This window comes from Oncorhynchus kisutch, linkage group LG4 (assembly GCF_002021735.2).
Source record: "Oncorhynchus kisutch isolate 150728-3 linkage group LG4, Okis_V2, whole genome shotgun sequence".
NCBI classification, from domain to species: domain Eukaryota; kingdom Metazoa; phylum Chordata; class Actinopteri; order Salmoniformes; family Salmonidae; genus Oncorhynchus; species Oncorhynchus kisutch.
The window spans coordinates 61,646,560-61,662,363 of record NC_034177.2 but is presented as its reverse complement, the minus strand read 5'-3'; the positions used below and the strand labels follow the sequence as shown (position 1 = coordinate 61,662,363).

The 15,804-nt window shown below is 42.5% G+C and overlaps 1 protein-coding gene across 1 annotated transcript in view; it reads right to left on the bottom strand.

The window, feature by feature from the left end:
• Positions 1-14,049, bottom strand: part of dntt (deoxynucleotidyltransferase, terminal) — a 142,869-nt gene extending 128,820 nt beyond the window's left edge. The window contains exons 1-2 of the mRNA XM_020479920.2: positions 13,704-14,049; positions 908-1,082 (exon numbers count right to left, since the gene is read on the bottom strand). Of these exons, the coding sequence (XP_020335509.1) occupies positions 908-1,082; positions 13,704-13,897 (369 nt within the window). The 5' untranslated portion in view covers positions 13,898-14,049. The remainder of the gene's footprint in view (positions 1-907; positions 1,083-13,703) is intronic.
• Between the last annotated feature and the right edge of the window lie 1,755 nt (positions 14,050-15,804).

Sequence of the window (15,804 nt, the reverse complement as noted above, 5' to 3'; positions counted from 1 at the left end):
AAAAATTGGTCACGTATACATATTTAGCAGATGTTATTGCGGTGTTCCTAGCTCAAACAGTGCAGTAGTATCTAACCATTCACAACAGTACACACAAATATACAATACCGTTCAAAAGTTTGGGGTCACATAGAAATGTCCTTTTTTGGCCATTAAAATAACATCAAATTGATCAGAAATACAGTGTAGACATTGTTAATGTTTTAAATTACTATTGTAGCTCGAAACAGCAGATTTTTTATGGAATATCTACAAAGGTGTACAGAGGCCCATTATGAGCAACCATCACTCCTGTGTTCCAATGGCACATTGTGTTAGCTAATCCAGGTTTATAATTTTAAAAGGATAATTGATCATTAGAAAACCCTTTTGCAATTATGTTAATACAGCTAAAAAACTGTTGTTCTGATTAAAGAAGCAATAAACCTGGCCTTCTTTAGACTAGGAGAGGAGTTGGAGGCACCTGTGTAATTGTCCTCTTGTTTGCTCAGTTGTGCACCAGGGCTTCCCACTCCTCTTTCTATTCTGTTTAGAGTGAGTTTGAGCTGTTCTGTGAAGGGAGTAGTACACAGTTTTGTACCAGATCTTCAGTTTCTTGACAATTTCTCACATGGGATAGCCTTCATTTCTCAGAACAAGAATAGACTGACGAGTTTCAGAAGAAAGATCTTTGTTTCTGGCCATTTTGAGCCTGTAATCGAACCCACAAATGCTGATGCTCCAGTCTGTATGTTTTCCGAACTACAAAATACTATATCAGTATAACAGTATCTATACAGTATTTAAATTGTTTTCCAAAATAATCTCTCTATTGCACACACACATGTACACACGTGCAAACACACACACACACACATATAGCGGGGAAATGCCCACCTACACTCAAACTGACCACAGGTTCCCTCACCGGTATACAGTGACTGGTCTCCACAGTGACAGGTCTCCCCTCTCTCATGCTGTCCGTGAACCAGGAGATGTCCAGCACCTGCAGTCTGGAGACATCCCTCAGACCACTCCCCCGTAGCCACGCCCACAATGCCCCGGCCTGGTTATCCTCTGCCACCACGTGGGTGACCTCATCACTGCACAGGGAACAAGAAGAAGGGGGTCACAGGTCAGTAAGTCTGCAGGTATAATGCATGATTATGTGGTTACAAGTGGCAGTACACATCGCTACTGTAGAAGAGGTCCAGTGGTTACATAGAGCTGAGGACCCGAGGACAACGTCAGGAATGGCGAGCCAACTCTAGCACCGACATCACCATCATCAAACTGCCAACTCGGCTGTCAGCAGAATAGAGACCTTCACCAAGAGCAGACAACATCCGTCTGAAGCTGTCAAGACTAGAATTTGCGCTCCAATTACTTCTTCTTTTTTTTAAACAAACATATCTTATTTTTTCTTCTGTATACTGCAATTCAGCATTAAGATGTACATTTGTACCAGACAGCCTAACTAATAATAAATAAATAATGTATATGTATATGTATTGTAAGGCTTGTCATAAGCGGTGGTGTAAAGTACTTAAGTAAAAATACTTTACGGGACTATGTAAGTAGTATTTTAGGGTATCTGTACTCCTAAAGAAAATATATACTTTTACTCCCATACATTTTCCCTGACACCCAAAAGTACTCGTTACAATTCGAATGCTCTGGCAGGACAGCAAAATGGTCCAATTCACGCACCTAGCAGTATAACATGTTGTCTTCCCTAACTGCCTCTGATCTGGTGGACTCACTTAACACAAATATTGCATTTGTAAATTATGTCTCAGTGTTGGAGTGTGCCACTGGCTGTCCATAAAAAAATTACTTTAAAAAACTGTGCTGTCTGGTTTGCTTAACATAAGTAATTTTATGTATAGCATTTACTTTGAACTTTTACTCAAGTATGACATTTGAGTACCCTTTCCACCACTGTACTTCAGTACATTTAAAACCAGATACTTTTAGACTTTTACTCAAGTGGTATTTTACTGGGTGACTTTCGCTCATTTTGTATTTAGGTACTGTATCTTTACTTTTACTCAAGTGTGTCAAAATAGTACTTTTTCCATCATTGGTCATAAGCATGTATGACACCCTCATGATGTCTTAGTATCACTTCTCTGGATCAAAGGTCCCACTGAAGTGTTTAAAATGTCTCAGAGCCATCTACATGGCTCTAAAATGCCCCCTTTGCTTGGAACTTGCCTTGATCTGTAGATTGTGAATCTGTCTGATTGTAACATCAGTGGTTCCTTTTATGTCATAGAATTTAGTTGGAGTAGAAAGAAAACAACTTCACTGTCTTTATTTCTATTGTTTTAGAGATATATATAAAGGTTTCAGATCCAGTGTGAGTCTTAGAAGGGACTACTATAACATGCCATATATGGACTAGCACTGACTGAACAACATGCACCACAGCCTCCTCAGCAGGGCCTCTGAGCATCATTCAGATGTTTATGACTGAAAATACGCCCCTAAGAGTGGAGATATGCATTCACATAGTGTATCACACAGCTCCATAGGAATCCTCACAACAGACATGTCTGGTTTTCCCCCAAAAGGAAACCCTCTCTGTTTAAGTACCATACCAATGAGCCAATCAGAGCGCCCGTGCGTGCATAATTATCCTCCCCATGCTCCTCCTTCTCCTCGCAGAGGTAAAACAGCATAACGGCTCCTTACGGCCCTCCCAGGACATCCCAACAGTCTAGCAGAGTGTCGCTTCTGGAGCCTAATCGGCCAAATCAGCGGTGAGACTAATCCTCTGTCTGGCTGCTCTGTGTACTGGTTGGCTGGTTGGCCTGCCACTGAGACCAGGTTTAGAGAGGCTCCAAGACAATAACAGCCCCAGAGTGAGGCTCATCAGATAACACAGACAGTATGAGTGGGTAGAGCATATGAGCATATGAGCATATTCAATGGCTTTGCTCAGATTTGAATATGACTATACGATTACAAAAAAGGAAAGTAATAATTCTGCACACTGCCAACACCAACTTTAGAAGTATTTTGGGGTGAACTGAATCTTGATTTTTGCAGAAAAATAAATGGTATCACCCATCATCTTGGAAAAAGGAAAAAGAAAGTGTCCTTCAGACTGACAGCCTTGTTGATTCTAACAAGACAGGAAGTCCTTCAGACAGCCGCAATCGAATGTTGATTGATGTAGACATCCAACCCTGTGGTTAAATTGATAGGTACTGAATTTAGCCATGGTGGGTTTGTTCTTATAAACACGGGGTAAAGAAAATGGTGCTCTCTCTCACACATGATCTTTTACACTTTGCCCTCCTTACAGAAACATAGCTCCTATAATCCAACCCTACCTTAAATATTTTTCCAACTTGTGTGAATGTAAAATGGCACAGCAGATGCAAATGAGCTAGCACGAAGCACTGCACCCGAAGAGAGTTCCAGGAACAGCGGGACCCTGAGCCCCAGTGCAGTGAGCAAGGATATGTTATATTCAACGGGGTTCAGACAGGGAGAGATGACACTTGTGCTAAATGAAATCACTCTACACTGCCTCCCACTAGGAGAACCAAGATCAAGATTACGGAAAGTGTGTATCGCATAACATAATCATCGAAACGCCATTCATTTTACACCAGCTAAAGACAAAATCACAGACTAGCTCGGCAATAAGCTCACGATTCAGAAAACTTGATCATGTTGTTGTGTATTTGCATTTTAGAGTTGAAATTAGAAAGCTGAAACTAAACAGATGATAAATGAGGGTTTGTGCCTCTCGTCCACCTTACAAATAGCATTCACACCCACTAAACAATGTGTGTGCGCCTGCGTGCTTATGTGTGTGTAACATTCAACAGAACGCGTATCTTGTTTGTGAAAGGCTGAATTAGGGAGGTGTTTATCAAAACTGCCCAATACAATTATTACATTTTATTTTTTATAGATCCTTTAGGATACAGTGCCTTGCGAAAGTATTCACCCCTCTTGGCATTTTTCCTATTTTGTTGCCTTACAACCTGGAATTGAAATATATATTTTTAGGGTGGGGGTTGTATCATTCGAATTACACAACATGCCTACCACTTTGAAGATGCAAAATATTTTTCATGGTGAAGCAAACAAGAAATAAGACAAAAGAAAACAGAAAACTTGAGCTTGAGCCCCCCCCAAAAGTCAATACTTTGTAGCGCCACCCTTTGCATCAATTACAGCTGCAAGTCTCGTGGTATGTCTCTATAAGCTTGGCACATCTAGCCATTGGGATCTTTGCCCATACTTCAAGGCAAAACTGCTCTACCTCCTTCAAGTTGGATGGGTTCCTCTGGTGTACAGCAATCTCGAAGTCATACCACAGATTCTCAATTGGATTGAGATCTGGGCTTTGACTAGGCCATTTCAATACATTTACATGTTTCACCTTAAACCATCCGAGTGTTGCTTTAGCAGTATGCTTAGGATCATTGTCCTGCTAGAAGGTGAACCTCCGTCCCAGTCTCAAATCTCTGGAAGACTGAAATAGATTTCCCCTTAAGAATTTCCCTTTATTTAAAGACTTCCATCATTCCTTCAATTCTGTTTCTCAGTTGGTAGGGATCAATGAAAAACATGATGCTGCCACCACCATGCTTCACTGTGAGGATTGTGATCTCGGGGTGATGAGAGGTGTTGGGTTTTTCTGGCCACTCTCCTGTAAAATCCAGACCTGTGGAGTGTATGGCTTAAAGTGGTCCTATGGACAGATACTCCGCTGTGGAGCTTCAGGGTTATCTTTGGTCTCTTTGTTGCCTCTCTGATTAATGCCCTCATTGCCTGGTCCATGAGTTTTGGTGGGCGGCCCTCTCTTGGCAGGTTTGTTGTGGTGCCATATTCTTTGCATTTTTTAATAATGGATTTAATGGTACTTCGTGGGATGTTCAAAGTTTCTGATATTTTTTTATAACCCAACCCTGATCTGTCTCTGGCTCCACACCCACCACACCCACCACACTCCACACCCACCACACTCCACACCCACCACACCCTCCACACTCCACACCCACCCCGCACGGCCATCGAGATATGTGAAAGTTATTGTATAACATTTCTGGGAGTGTGTAAACTTAAATTTTGTATTACCATATAATTGTAGTATGTTTTCTACAGTTATCTACTTGAAAATGTCTCAATTGACCAATTTGGCACATTTATGCAGACTTGATAGAAACTATTGTGCAGTATTGCAGTGCTTCACTGGATCAATCTGAAACTTTTCACACACACTGCTGCTGTCTAGTGGCCAAAATCTAAATTGCGCCTAGACTCCTATATTATAATATGGCCTTTATCTTGCATTTCAAAGATGATGGAACAAAAAAAATAGAAAATGCATGTTTTTTTGTTTATCTTTTACCAGATCTAATGTGTTATATTCTGCTACATTAACTTCACATTTCCACTAACTTCAAAGTGTTTACTTTCAAATGGTATCAAGAATATGCATATACTTGCTTCAGGTCCTGAGTTACAGGCAGTTGGATTTGGGTACGTCACATTTTATTGTGTTACAAAGTGGGATTGAAATGTATTTAATTGTCATTTTTCTGTGAACAATATACACATAATACTCTGTAATGTCAAAGTGGAAGAAAAATTAAGATATAATTGTTGTTGCCGAAATATTCAGCCCCTTTTGTTTAGGCAAGCCTAAATTAGTTCAGGAGTCAAATTTGGCTTAAGAAATAACATAAAAAGTTACATAGACTCACTGTGTGTGAATTAATAGGGCATGACATGATTATTAAACGAATAACCCTTCCTCTGTCCACCATACATATAACATCTGGAAGGTTCCTCAGTCAAATATTGAATTCCAAGCCCAGATTCAACTCCAAAGTCCAGAAAGCTTTTTGAAAGCCTACAAAAAAAGGTCAGTGATTGGTTAATGGGTAACAATAACAAATCAGACAATTAATATCTTTTTAAGCATGGTCTAGTTCAGGGATCAGCAACTAGATTCAGCCGTGGGTCAATTTTTTCTTGGTGGGTGGTCTGGGGCTGGGACATAATAAAACTGCATTTGTACACAGCAAATTGACCGCAAGAAGCCTAAACAGTTATAATATTTGACTAAAACATAATCATCTCGAACCTTGATTACATTTGGGAACATTGTCCTGTGTTGGGTGCCGTCTTTTTGGATGGAGGCTAAAATTAGTGTCCTGACTCTCTGTGGTCATTCAAAATCCCATGGCACTTATTGTAAGAGTAGGGGGTATTCACCCTGGTGTCATGGCTAAATTCCCAACCTGGCCACATTCCATCAAGGCCGCCAAATCATCTCCCTCATTCCTAATTGGCATATATCACTTCTCACCTCTCCACCTGATAGCTGATACGTGTGGAGTCTGGCACAAAAATGGTCGCCGAGTATTATTGAGAATGATGTCCAACAATGAAAATTCAACAATTCTTTGTTTGTTTTTATAATTTTTCCCAGGAAACTTGGGAGGCCAAATAAAACTACTCTGAGCAGCAGGACAGGAATGAAACTGCTCAGTGATGTTATAATGAGGACATTGGTGATTTTAAACATCTACAGAGTTAAATGGCTGTGATGGGAGAGAGTTGAGGATGTATCAACAACATTGTAGTGACTTCACAATAATGACCTAAATGACAGAGTGAAAAGAAGAGCACAAATATACAAAATATTCCAAAACATGCAACAAGGCATTAAAGTATTAAAGGAATACACTTTTTGGCCTAAATGCAAAGTCCTATTGTCACACCCTGACCATAGTTTGCTTTGTATGTTTCTATATTTTGTTTGGTCAGGGTGTGATCTGAGTGGGCATTCTATGTTGTATGTCTAGTTTGTCTGTTTCTGTGTTTGGCCTGATATGGTTCTCAATCAGAGGCAGGTGTTATTCATTGTCTCTGATTGGGAGCCATATTTAGGCAGCCTGTTTTGTCATTTTGGGTTGTGGGTGATTGTCTATGTTAGTTGCTTGTGTCAGCACAGTTCTCATTATAGCATCACGGTCATTATTAGTTTATTGTTTTGTATAGTTTGTATTCAGTGCTTTCTTTATTAAAAAATCATCATGAACACATACCACGCTGCATTTTGGTCCGCTCCTTACGACAATCGTGACACCTATGTTCAGGGCTAGGAACATATCTGTATGTTCCTAGGTTTGGGGCAAATCCAACACATTACTGAGTAACTGCCTCCTTATTTTCAAGCATGGCGGTGGCTGCGTCATGGTATGGGTACACTTGGCAAGTACAGGATAAAAAGAAACGGGATAGGGCTAAGCACAGGCAAAATCCTAGAGCAAAACCTGCTTCAGTCTGCTTTACACCAGACACCGGGAGAGGAATTCACCTTTCAGTATGTCAATAACCTAGAACACAAGGCCAAATCTACACTGGAGTTGCTTACCAATAAATAAGACAGTGAATGTTCCTAAATGGCCAATTTACAGTTCTGACTTAAATCTGCCTGAAATTCTATGGCCAGATGAAAAATGGCTGTCTAGCCATAATCCCCAAAACATTCTGGCATGGTTTAGATCTTGTCTGTTGGAAAGATATCAGTTTGTCTCTGTGGATGGTTTGTCCTCTGACAAAGCAACATGCATTTTGGTGTTCCGCAAGGCTCCGTTTTAGGACCACTATTGTTTTCACTATATATATTTTACCTCTTTGTGATGTCATTCGAAAACATAATGTTAACTTTCACTGCTTTGCGGACGACACACAGCTGTACATTTCGATGAAACATAGTGAAGCCCCAAAATCGCTCTCCCTGGAAGCTTGTGTTTCAGACATAAGGAAGTGGATGGCGGCAAATGTTATACTTTTAAACTCGGACAAAAGAGATGCTAGTTCTAGGTCCCAAGAAACAAAGACATCTTCTGTTGAATCTGACAATTAATCTTGATGGTTGTACAGTCGTCTCAAATAAAACTGTGAAGGACGTCGGCGTTACTCTGGACCCTGATCTCTCTTTTAACAAACATATCAAGACTGTTTCAAGGGCAGCTTTTTTCCATCTACAGAAAAAAAATGTCCCTTTTTCAGGACCCTGTCTTTCAAAGATAATTTGGGAGACAGGACAGACAGCTGATCGTCCTCGCAGTGGCAGACCAAGTGTAGCAACACCTGCACATCCGAACATCAGACCTGCAGGACAGGTACAGGATGGCAACAACAACTGCCCGAGTCAAACCTGGAATGCACAATCCCTCCATCAGTGCTCAGACTGTCCGCAATAGGCTGAGAGAGGCTGGACTGAGGGCTTGTAGGACTGTTGTAAGGCAGGTCCTCACCAGACATCCCCGGCAACAACGTGGGCACAAACCCATCGTCGCTGGACCAGACAGGACTGGCAAAAAGTACTTTTATCTGACGAGTCGCAGTTTTGTCTCACCAGGGGTGAAGGTCAGATTCGCGTTTATCACCGAAGGAATGAGCATTACACTGAGGCCTGTACTCTGGAGCGGGATCGATTTGGATGTGGAGGGTCCGTCATAGTCTGGGGCGGTGTGTCACAGCATCATCGGACTGAGCTTGCTGTCATTGCAGGCAATCTCAATGCTGTGCTTTACAGGGAAGGCATCCTCCTCCCTCATGTGGTACCCGTCCTGCTGTCTCATCCTGACATGACACTCCAGCATGACAATGCCACCAGCCATACTGTTCGTTCTGTGCATGATTTCCTGCAAGACAGGATGTATGTATGGCAAAAAATACATATAATCCAACTCATATTGCAACACAATGTTGACTGTTTTACAATAAACCTTTAGCAAGCTTTATTAACATGAACTGGCAGTGTAGAACATTCTTAACAACTTATAACAGAACACATGAACTTCCATGAGCATCCGTCTCGTGGGAGCACAAAAAGCACTAAGACAAAGCCAAGCCCCAACAAGCCACGCATCCAAGGCTTCAAATAGGCTGCCGCTGCTACAACATTTTGTCAAAATGCTTGTTATTGTACTTAACAGATACCAAAAGCATACCAAAAGCCCTAACATGCATTTAAATTAATTTAAATGACTCCAAAAATGATTACAAACATGATACATTATCGGTCATGAAGTGACTGATTGTGCTCTATCAGCTGCACACACTCTATCCAATCATAGCAGCCAGAAACTCCAGAGAGTGAGATAGACTTGTCCAATACGCAGCGCCTCAGACTTGTTTACATAAGACAACACATCGCAATGTTATGCTGAAATAACCCTTTGCCCTAAGCCCTTTACAGAGTGGTCACTTGCTGATGTGTTTTTGATAGTGTCAATCACTCAAATCTGCCACTTTTGTGGTCAAAATGAGAATTGAGCTGATCAGAGCGCACTTGTATCACAACTGCAACTTGTTGATATTCCAAAACCCACTCGTTAACATCTTACATGTGTCCCCCACGCGAACGATTTTGTAACATGATTCCCCATTAGACACTGCCAGACAGACTCACACTCTGGTAATAGATAGTGAGAAAGTTGTGAAAAAAACTAAATGGCATGTCGCCACTCGCCAGTGACTTGATTAGATGATTTTGGCCTGGCTGCACAATGTGCCTGCTAGCTACTACTTGCTATCTTCATTGACAAACACAGAGTTGGAACATAGCAAGCTAGCAAGTTATTTGGGGCACTGATAAACCGTGTTTAGGTTGTGCATTATTTCAATAGTTTGACAGCTTGCAGATGATGAAGTTGTAGACATGTTATGTATCTCAGAAATCAGTCCTGAGTACACAACCAGACTTTCCCGCAATTACTAGTTTTTCATGCACATTTTTTTACTTGAGAAATACTGCATCAAACAACTTAGCTAAATGTAAAATTGTGCAACTAAAACCTCCTCGGCAAAAACGTCTAAATTAATGACAGATTTCATGATTTATTATTTTAAGGAAGTGGCTATGTTGTTGCTACAGTGACTCAGGAGGGACAAACAACAGTACCTACCAGGGTACAATATGCAAACATAACACACCCACATAAAAACACACCCCCAAGACAACTCTCGTTTAGCTTCAGTTATGGCCATGCTAGATTTCTTCAAAGCAATCTTCAAAACTGCTTGAGGCGTTGCCTTCAACTAGCAGAGGATACTCTGCCACCAGTCGACTCAGCACCCCAGCCCATTCAGCAACCCGCCCAGGTCAGCGATGCCCATTTGTCCCTCCCGGATAGACATGATGGCACCCCATCTCAATGCCTTGGCTTCCTACTGCAGTGCTCCCTCTACTTTGCGCACTAGATGGGAGCCCCCACCACCGAGAGGTCCAAGGTGGCCACGGTTATTTCTCTGCTGACTGGGCGGGCGTTGGAATGGGCCACGGCCATCTGGGAGAAAGGAGAGGAGGAGCTGGATTCACATGAGGGGTTCAGAGGTGTCTTCAATCATCCACAGGAGGGCAGAGAGGGGTTGAGCGCCTACACCAACTACGGAAGGAGGACCAGAATGCTGCCGGGTACACTCTCACTTTCCGGATAGTAGCAGCATCCAGAGGATGGAATGAGACGGCACTTCGTACGCTATTCAGAAGAGGACTGCGCAAGGAGGTCCAAACGGAACTGGCTTGTCGAGACGACAACCTCTCCTTGGACGTACTCATTGGATGGCTATCTGTCTGCATAACCTACTTCGGGAGTGTCAGCATTCTCATCGCTTTACTCCTTCCCTCAGTGAACACTTTGGATTATAGCCTGAACCCATGGAGGTAGGGGTCATTCTGGTCAAGGAGGTCACCAGCTCCAGCAGTGTCCGGTACGTCCCAACTCGAGATCCACGAGAACCGAGGGACTGTCACGTGATGTTCCACCTCTTTGGTCAAGTGTGAATATCCGCTCTTCATCACTTTCTGCCAAAACCTTTTTGGTGTTTATCACACTAGTTGACTGTCCCTCATGTACTGTTTCTACAGCGTTAGTGGATCCCGGTGCCACGGGAAACTTTATTGACCAGACCCTTGCCTCCTCTCTTAACATACCAGCATACCAGCACTCTTCTCCTTTCCCGGTTCAAGCCTTCGATAATCGGCCATTAGGTTCAGGGATCATCACACACATCAACAAACCACTCACCCTCACCATGGAGTCCATCCATCAGGAGAACATTCCCTTCTTCATCACTAGTGCACCAGCTCACAAGATCAACCTCGGCCACCCTTGGCTTCAACGCCCTAATCCCACCATCTCATGGATGAGGATGAAAATCACGGACTGGGCACCCGAATCCCGTCCCCTGTGGTTCCAAGTCAGTTGAGAGTCCTGTGGTTGCCCTTCAGCCCAACATCCCGGAGGTATACCAGGACCTGCGGGAGGTATTCTCCATTCGCCACCTGTCTCCCTCCTCATCGCCCCTGGGACTGTGCTACCGACCTGCTTGCAGGCTCTGAGCCCCCGCGCAGATGCATCTACCCTCTGTCGGTGGCTGAAACCAAGGCCATGGAGTACATCCATGAGGCGCTCCAACAAGGTTTCATCGGCACGTCCACTTCTCCTGTGTCTGCAGGCTTCTTATTCATTGGTAGGGCAGCCAGCTCTAGGAATAATCTTGGTGGTTCAAAACTTCTTCCATTTAAGAATGATGGAGGCTACTGTGTTCTTGGGGACCTTCAATTCTGCAGACATTTTTTTGTACCCTTCCCCAGATCTGTGCCTCGACACAATCCTGTCTCTGAGCTCTACGGACAATTTCATTGACCTCGTGGCTTGGTTTTTGCTCTGACGTGCACTGTCAACTGTGGGACCTTATGTAGACAGGTGTGTGCCTTTCCAAATCATGTCAATTGAATTTACCACAGGTGGACTCCAATCAAGTTGTAGAAACATCTCAAGGATGATCAATGGGAACAGGATGCAGCTGAGGTCTCATTTCAAGTCTCATAGCAAAAGGTATGAATACTTATGTAAATAAGTTATCTTTTTTTAAATAAATTTGCATAAATATAAAAATATATATATATTTTCGGTTTGTCATTATGGTTTATTGTGTGTAGATTGCCTAGGAGTTTTTCAAAATACATTTTAGATTAAGGCTGTAAATGTAACAAAATGTGGAAAAAGTCAAGGGGTCTGAATACTTTCCGAAGGCACAGTATATTCATCTCTGGAATACAGTTTAAAGTATTACATACATTTTAAAATGTATTTGAAATACATTTTACATGATGTTAAATATACTGAAAAAATATATAAACTCAACATGTAGAGTGTTTCATGAGCTGAAATAAAAAATCCCAGACATGTTCCATTCGAACAAAAAGCTTATTTCTCTCAAATTTTGTGCAAAAATACATCTCCGTTAGTGAGCATTTCTCCTTTGCCAAAATAATCCATCCACATGACAGGTGGGGCATATCAAGAAGCTGATTAAACACCATGATCATTCCACAGGTGCACCTTGAGCTAGGGACAATAAAAGGCCATTCTAAAATGTTCAGTTTTGTCACACAACAGAAAGTCACAGATGTTTTGCCAGAGAATTTAACGTTATTTTCTCTCCAATATCATTTTAGAGAAATTGGCATTACTTCCAACAAGCCTTACAAACGCAGATCACGTGTAACCACACCAGTCCAGTACCTCAACATCCGGCTTCTTCACCTGCGGGATCATCAGAGACCTGCCACCTGTACAGCTAACGACTCTGAGGAGTATTTCTGTCTGTAATAAAGCCCTTTTGTGGGGAAACCTAATTCTGATTGACTGGGCCGGCTCCCCAGTGGGTGGACCTGGCTCACAAGTGGTTGGCCTACCACTCTCCCAGGCCCACCCATGGCTGCTCCCCTGCCCAGTCATGTGGAATCCATAGATTAAGGCCTAATGATTTCATTTCAATTGACTGCTTTTCTTATATGATCTGGAACTCAGTAAAATCGCTGCATGTTGTGTTTATATTTTTGTTCAGTATCTAAAAATGTATGGTTGCAGCTGATATCAAATAGTCTGCAAGGCAGAATGTCAGTTTGAGACGCACACACACACACGCGCGCACACACACACACGCGCACACACACACACGCGCATCACACACACACACACGCGCACACACACACACACACACAACTTCCTAGCTGTGGTTTGTTTCAAACAATTGTATCAGGCCAAGTGTAACCGTAGGAGCATTCAAGCTGTGTTTCTGGGAATGCTGCCATCAGTCCCAGCCTGGCTTGATGCGGCGTTGGCAGCAGGTCTGTTCTACAGCCTCCAAGCTCAGCTACTCCCACCGGTGCCCCTCAGGCAGGCCCATACAGCTGGGTCTGCCTGGCTGAGCTCGATCAGCTCAGTTTTTCTCTGCCACCCAGCTATGGCACAATGGATCCTTATTAGCATGGAGAGGCGTATGGAGGAACCGTATAAGCAGCCTTAAATGAACGTGTGGCTAGGTGCTCTGTTATACAGGCTATGGTGCGGTAGCTGGTGGGTGATTCCATCTGTGTGGGTTCTCTTGCATCGTAAGTCTTGTTAAACACATGTTATGCAAGTTATGGGATTATATGGGATCAAGTAATAATCTTTGCTCTCTGCTAAATGCACAATGTCCTCACTTGGAACCAAGAAAATTCTCACAATCAGACATAGAGCAGCAAAACTATGACCAGGAACTTATGGCAAACAATCACATAGGGCCTACCATAACATGATCAATCCCTTTATTTGATCAATAAGGAAAAACAATAAGAGAATCTATTTGACTTGATAAAGAGAATTGGCTGGTTGGCCTACCTGAGGGCGTATTCCACTCTAAAGCCTTTTGACCTGGCCAGGCTGGTCAGAAAGCTCCTTCTACTGCTGCCCATCTTCCGTTCCACCAGGTACACCGTCACCTCATTGAACTTGACCTCTTCCTGACCCCGAGCACCAGCCTCAACTGGCCGTGGCCTTTTCTTCACACGTGGCAGCATGCTAGCATGGATCATCTCTTTGGGATGAGCTTCAAAAAGTGTAGCACCTAAACACGGCACTTGTTTTTGCTACTTTCTAACGATAGTCTGTGTTGTGCCCCACACCTCTTGCCTCGTTTTGGTGGTGCCACAATTGTTGGTCTCTTATTTGTCGACACAGGGACAAACTGGCAGTTTGAATGAGGTCTCTGAGAGGCTGGCTGGCTGACAGGAAACCTCTGGCAAAGCAACAGGTGTTTATGATTAGGGTTTTATTAAGCAGAGATCAACTGCCAAAATCCAAAAATGACAGTGAATGGAGTTCAACCAAGGATACCTCAATGGTTAAAATAAATCAACAGATAAAACATTCAGTATTAGAGAGACTTCATGAATCCGCATTGAATATATCGAAAGTTAGTCCACATAGAGTCCAGAGAGGAAAAGCAAAGCCATGTAATCAACACTAATGAAACTTTTGTGAAACATCACAGCACAGTTGAAAAATATATGGCAGATAGAAATTAAAAATGTATGGCGTTAAGAGATAGACGGGAGGGGTTGAGTGGAGCTGAAGGGTGGGATTAAAAACAACAAGATGACTAATGTAAAATATACTGTGTCTGTAAAATATATGTAGGTCCAGAAATCTTGTGAAACAGCACAGTTAAAAATATATGGATGGGCTTCAATATACTGGATGGGCTTCAGAGATAGATGTATGGAAGCTGAAGGATGTGATTAAAAACAATCAAAAGTTAACTATTGTAAAATACACAGTGTATAAATTGGAAGTAGAGGCCTAAGTGTTGTTGTCCATTAGTTACAATTAGGAGAGGGGTGGTATATATATATATATATATATGGGGGATTGGAATCTACAATCTATCTGCACTATTGAAGCTGATCTATCCCCTGAAAAAAAATAATAATAATGAATCTGGGCCAGAAAAAGTTGCATTTAGATGATTGTTAATCAGGATTCTGGACTGCAGGTTAGAGCAAAACCTTGCTCCAGGGGACTGCTGGGATACTGGTCACCTCACAAGACCCCCACAGCTGTCCAACCACAACGTCCAGTCCACCTCCTCATCCCTGCATCTCATTATGTCCAGACCACGCTTCCACCATCTGCTCCAACACTTAATTAGCTTACAGCTTCACATGGGATTCCTGGTCAGCCATCCCCTTGAGATACCTTATACAGAAGATTTGCACTCGTGTAGATAGGTATGCCATGGCCCATCGGTCAATGATTAGGACTATTTTGTCCAAATTGAGGGTGTAGAGAGTAGAGAGAAGAATATGACTTTATTGATCCCAACTTGGAAAATTGTTTAATCACTCAGCATCGTCAATAAGGACAAGACACGTATCAATGACAAACGCATGATAAGAAACACATAAGACACATATGAAGGCACCTGCGTCTTAGTAGTAGAGTCTGATTAAAAGGAGGTAAGAAATGTTGTTGTCTATCCTACCTTGGGGAAACAAGCAACAGCAACATTCACATTAAGAATACATGAATCAGTTAATAATTACAAAAGCTTACCCAAAAGCCTCGTGGCTTTGTCAGCCTGCTAACTGAAGCTCCTCCTGTGCTCCATTACAGTGCTGTGGAGTGGGTGTGTGTCATTGTCCATGATCATGTGTGCCTTTTCTCTCAGCCTTTTTATGAACATGTCCTGCATTGATTCCAGACTGCAGCCAATTGTAGCACTGGCTTTCTTGATGATTTTGTCGAGCTTATTTAAGTCCTCCTTGGCTAAGTTCCCTTTCCAGAATACAATGGCATAGCTCACCACGCTAGCCACGACGCTGCTCTAGAACATGCAAAGGATTTTGTCACGTAGATTAAAATATCCAAACGTCCTTCAAAAGTGCAATCCAAACTTGCTTCAAAAGTCTAGTCTGGATTTAGCTTTTTTTGTAGACACTAG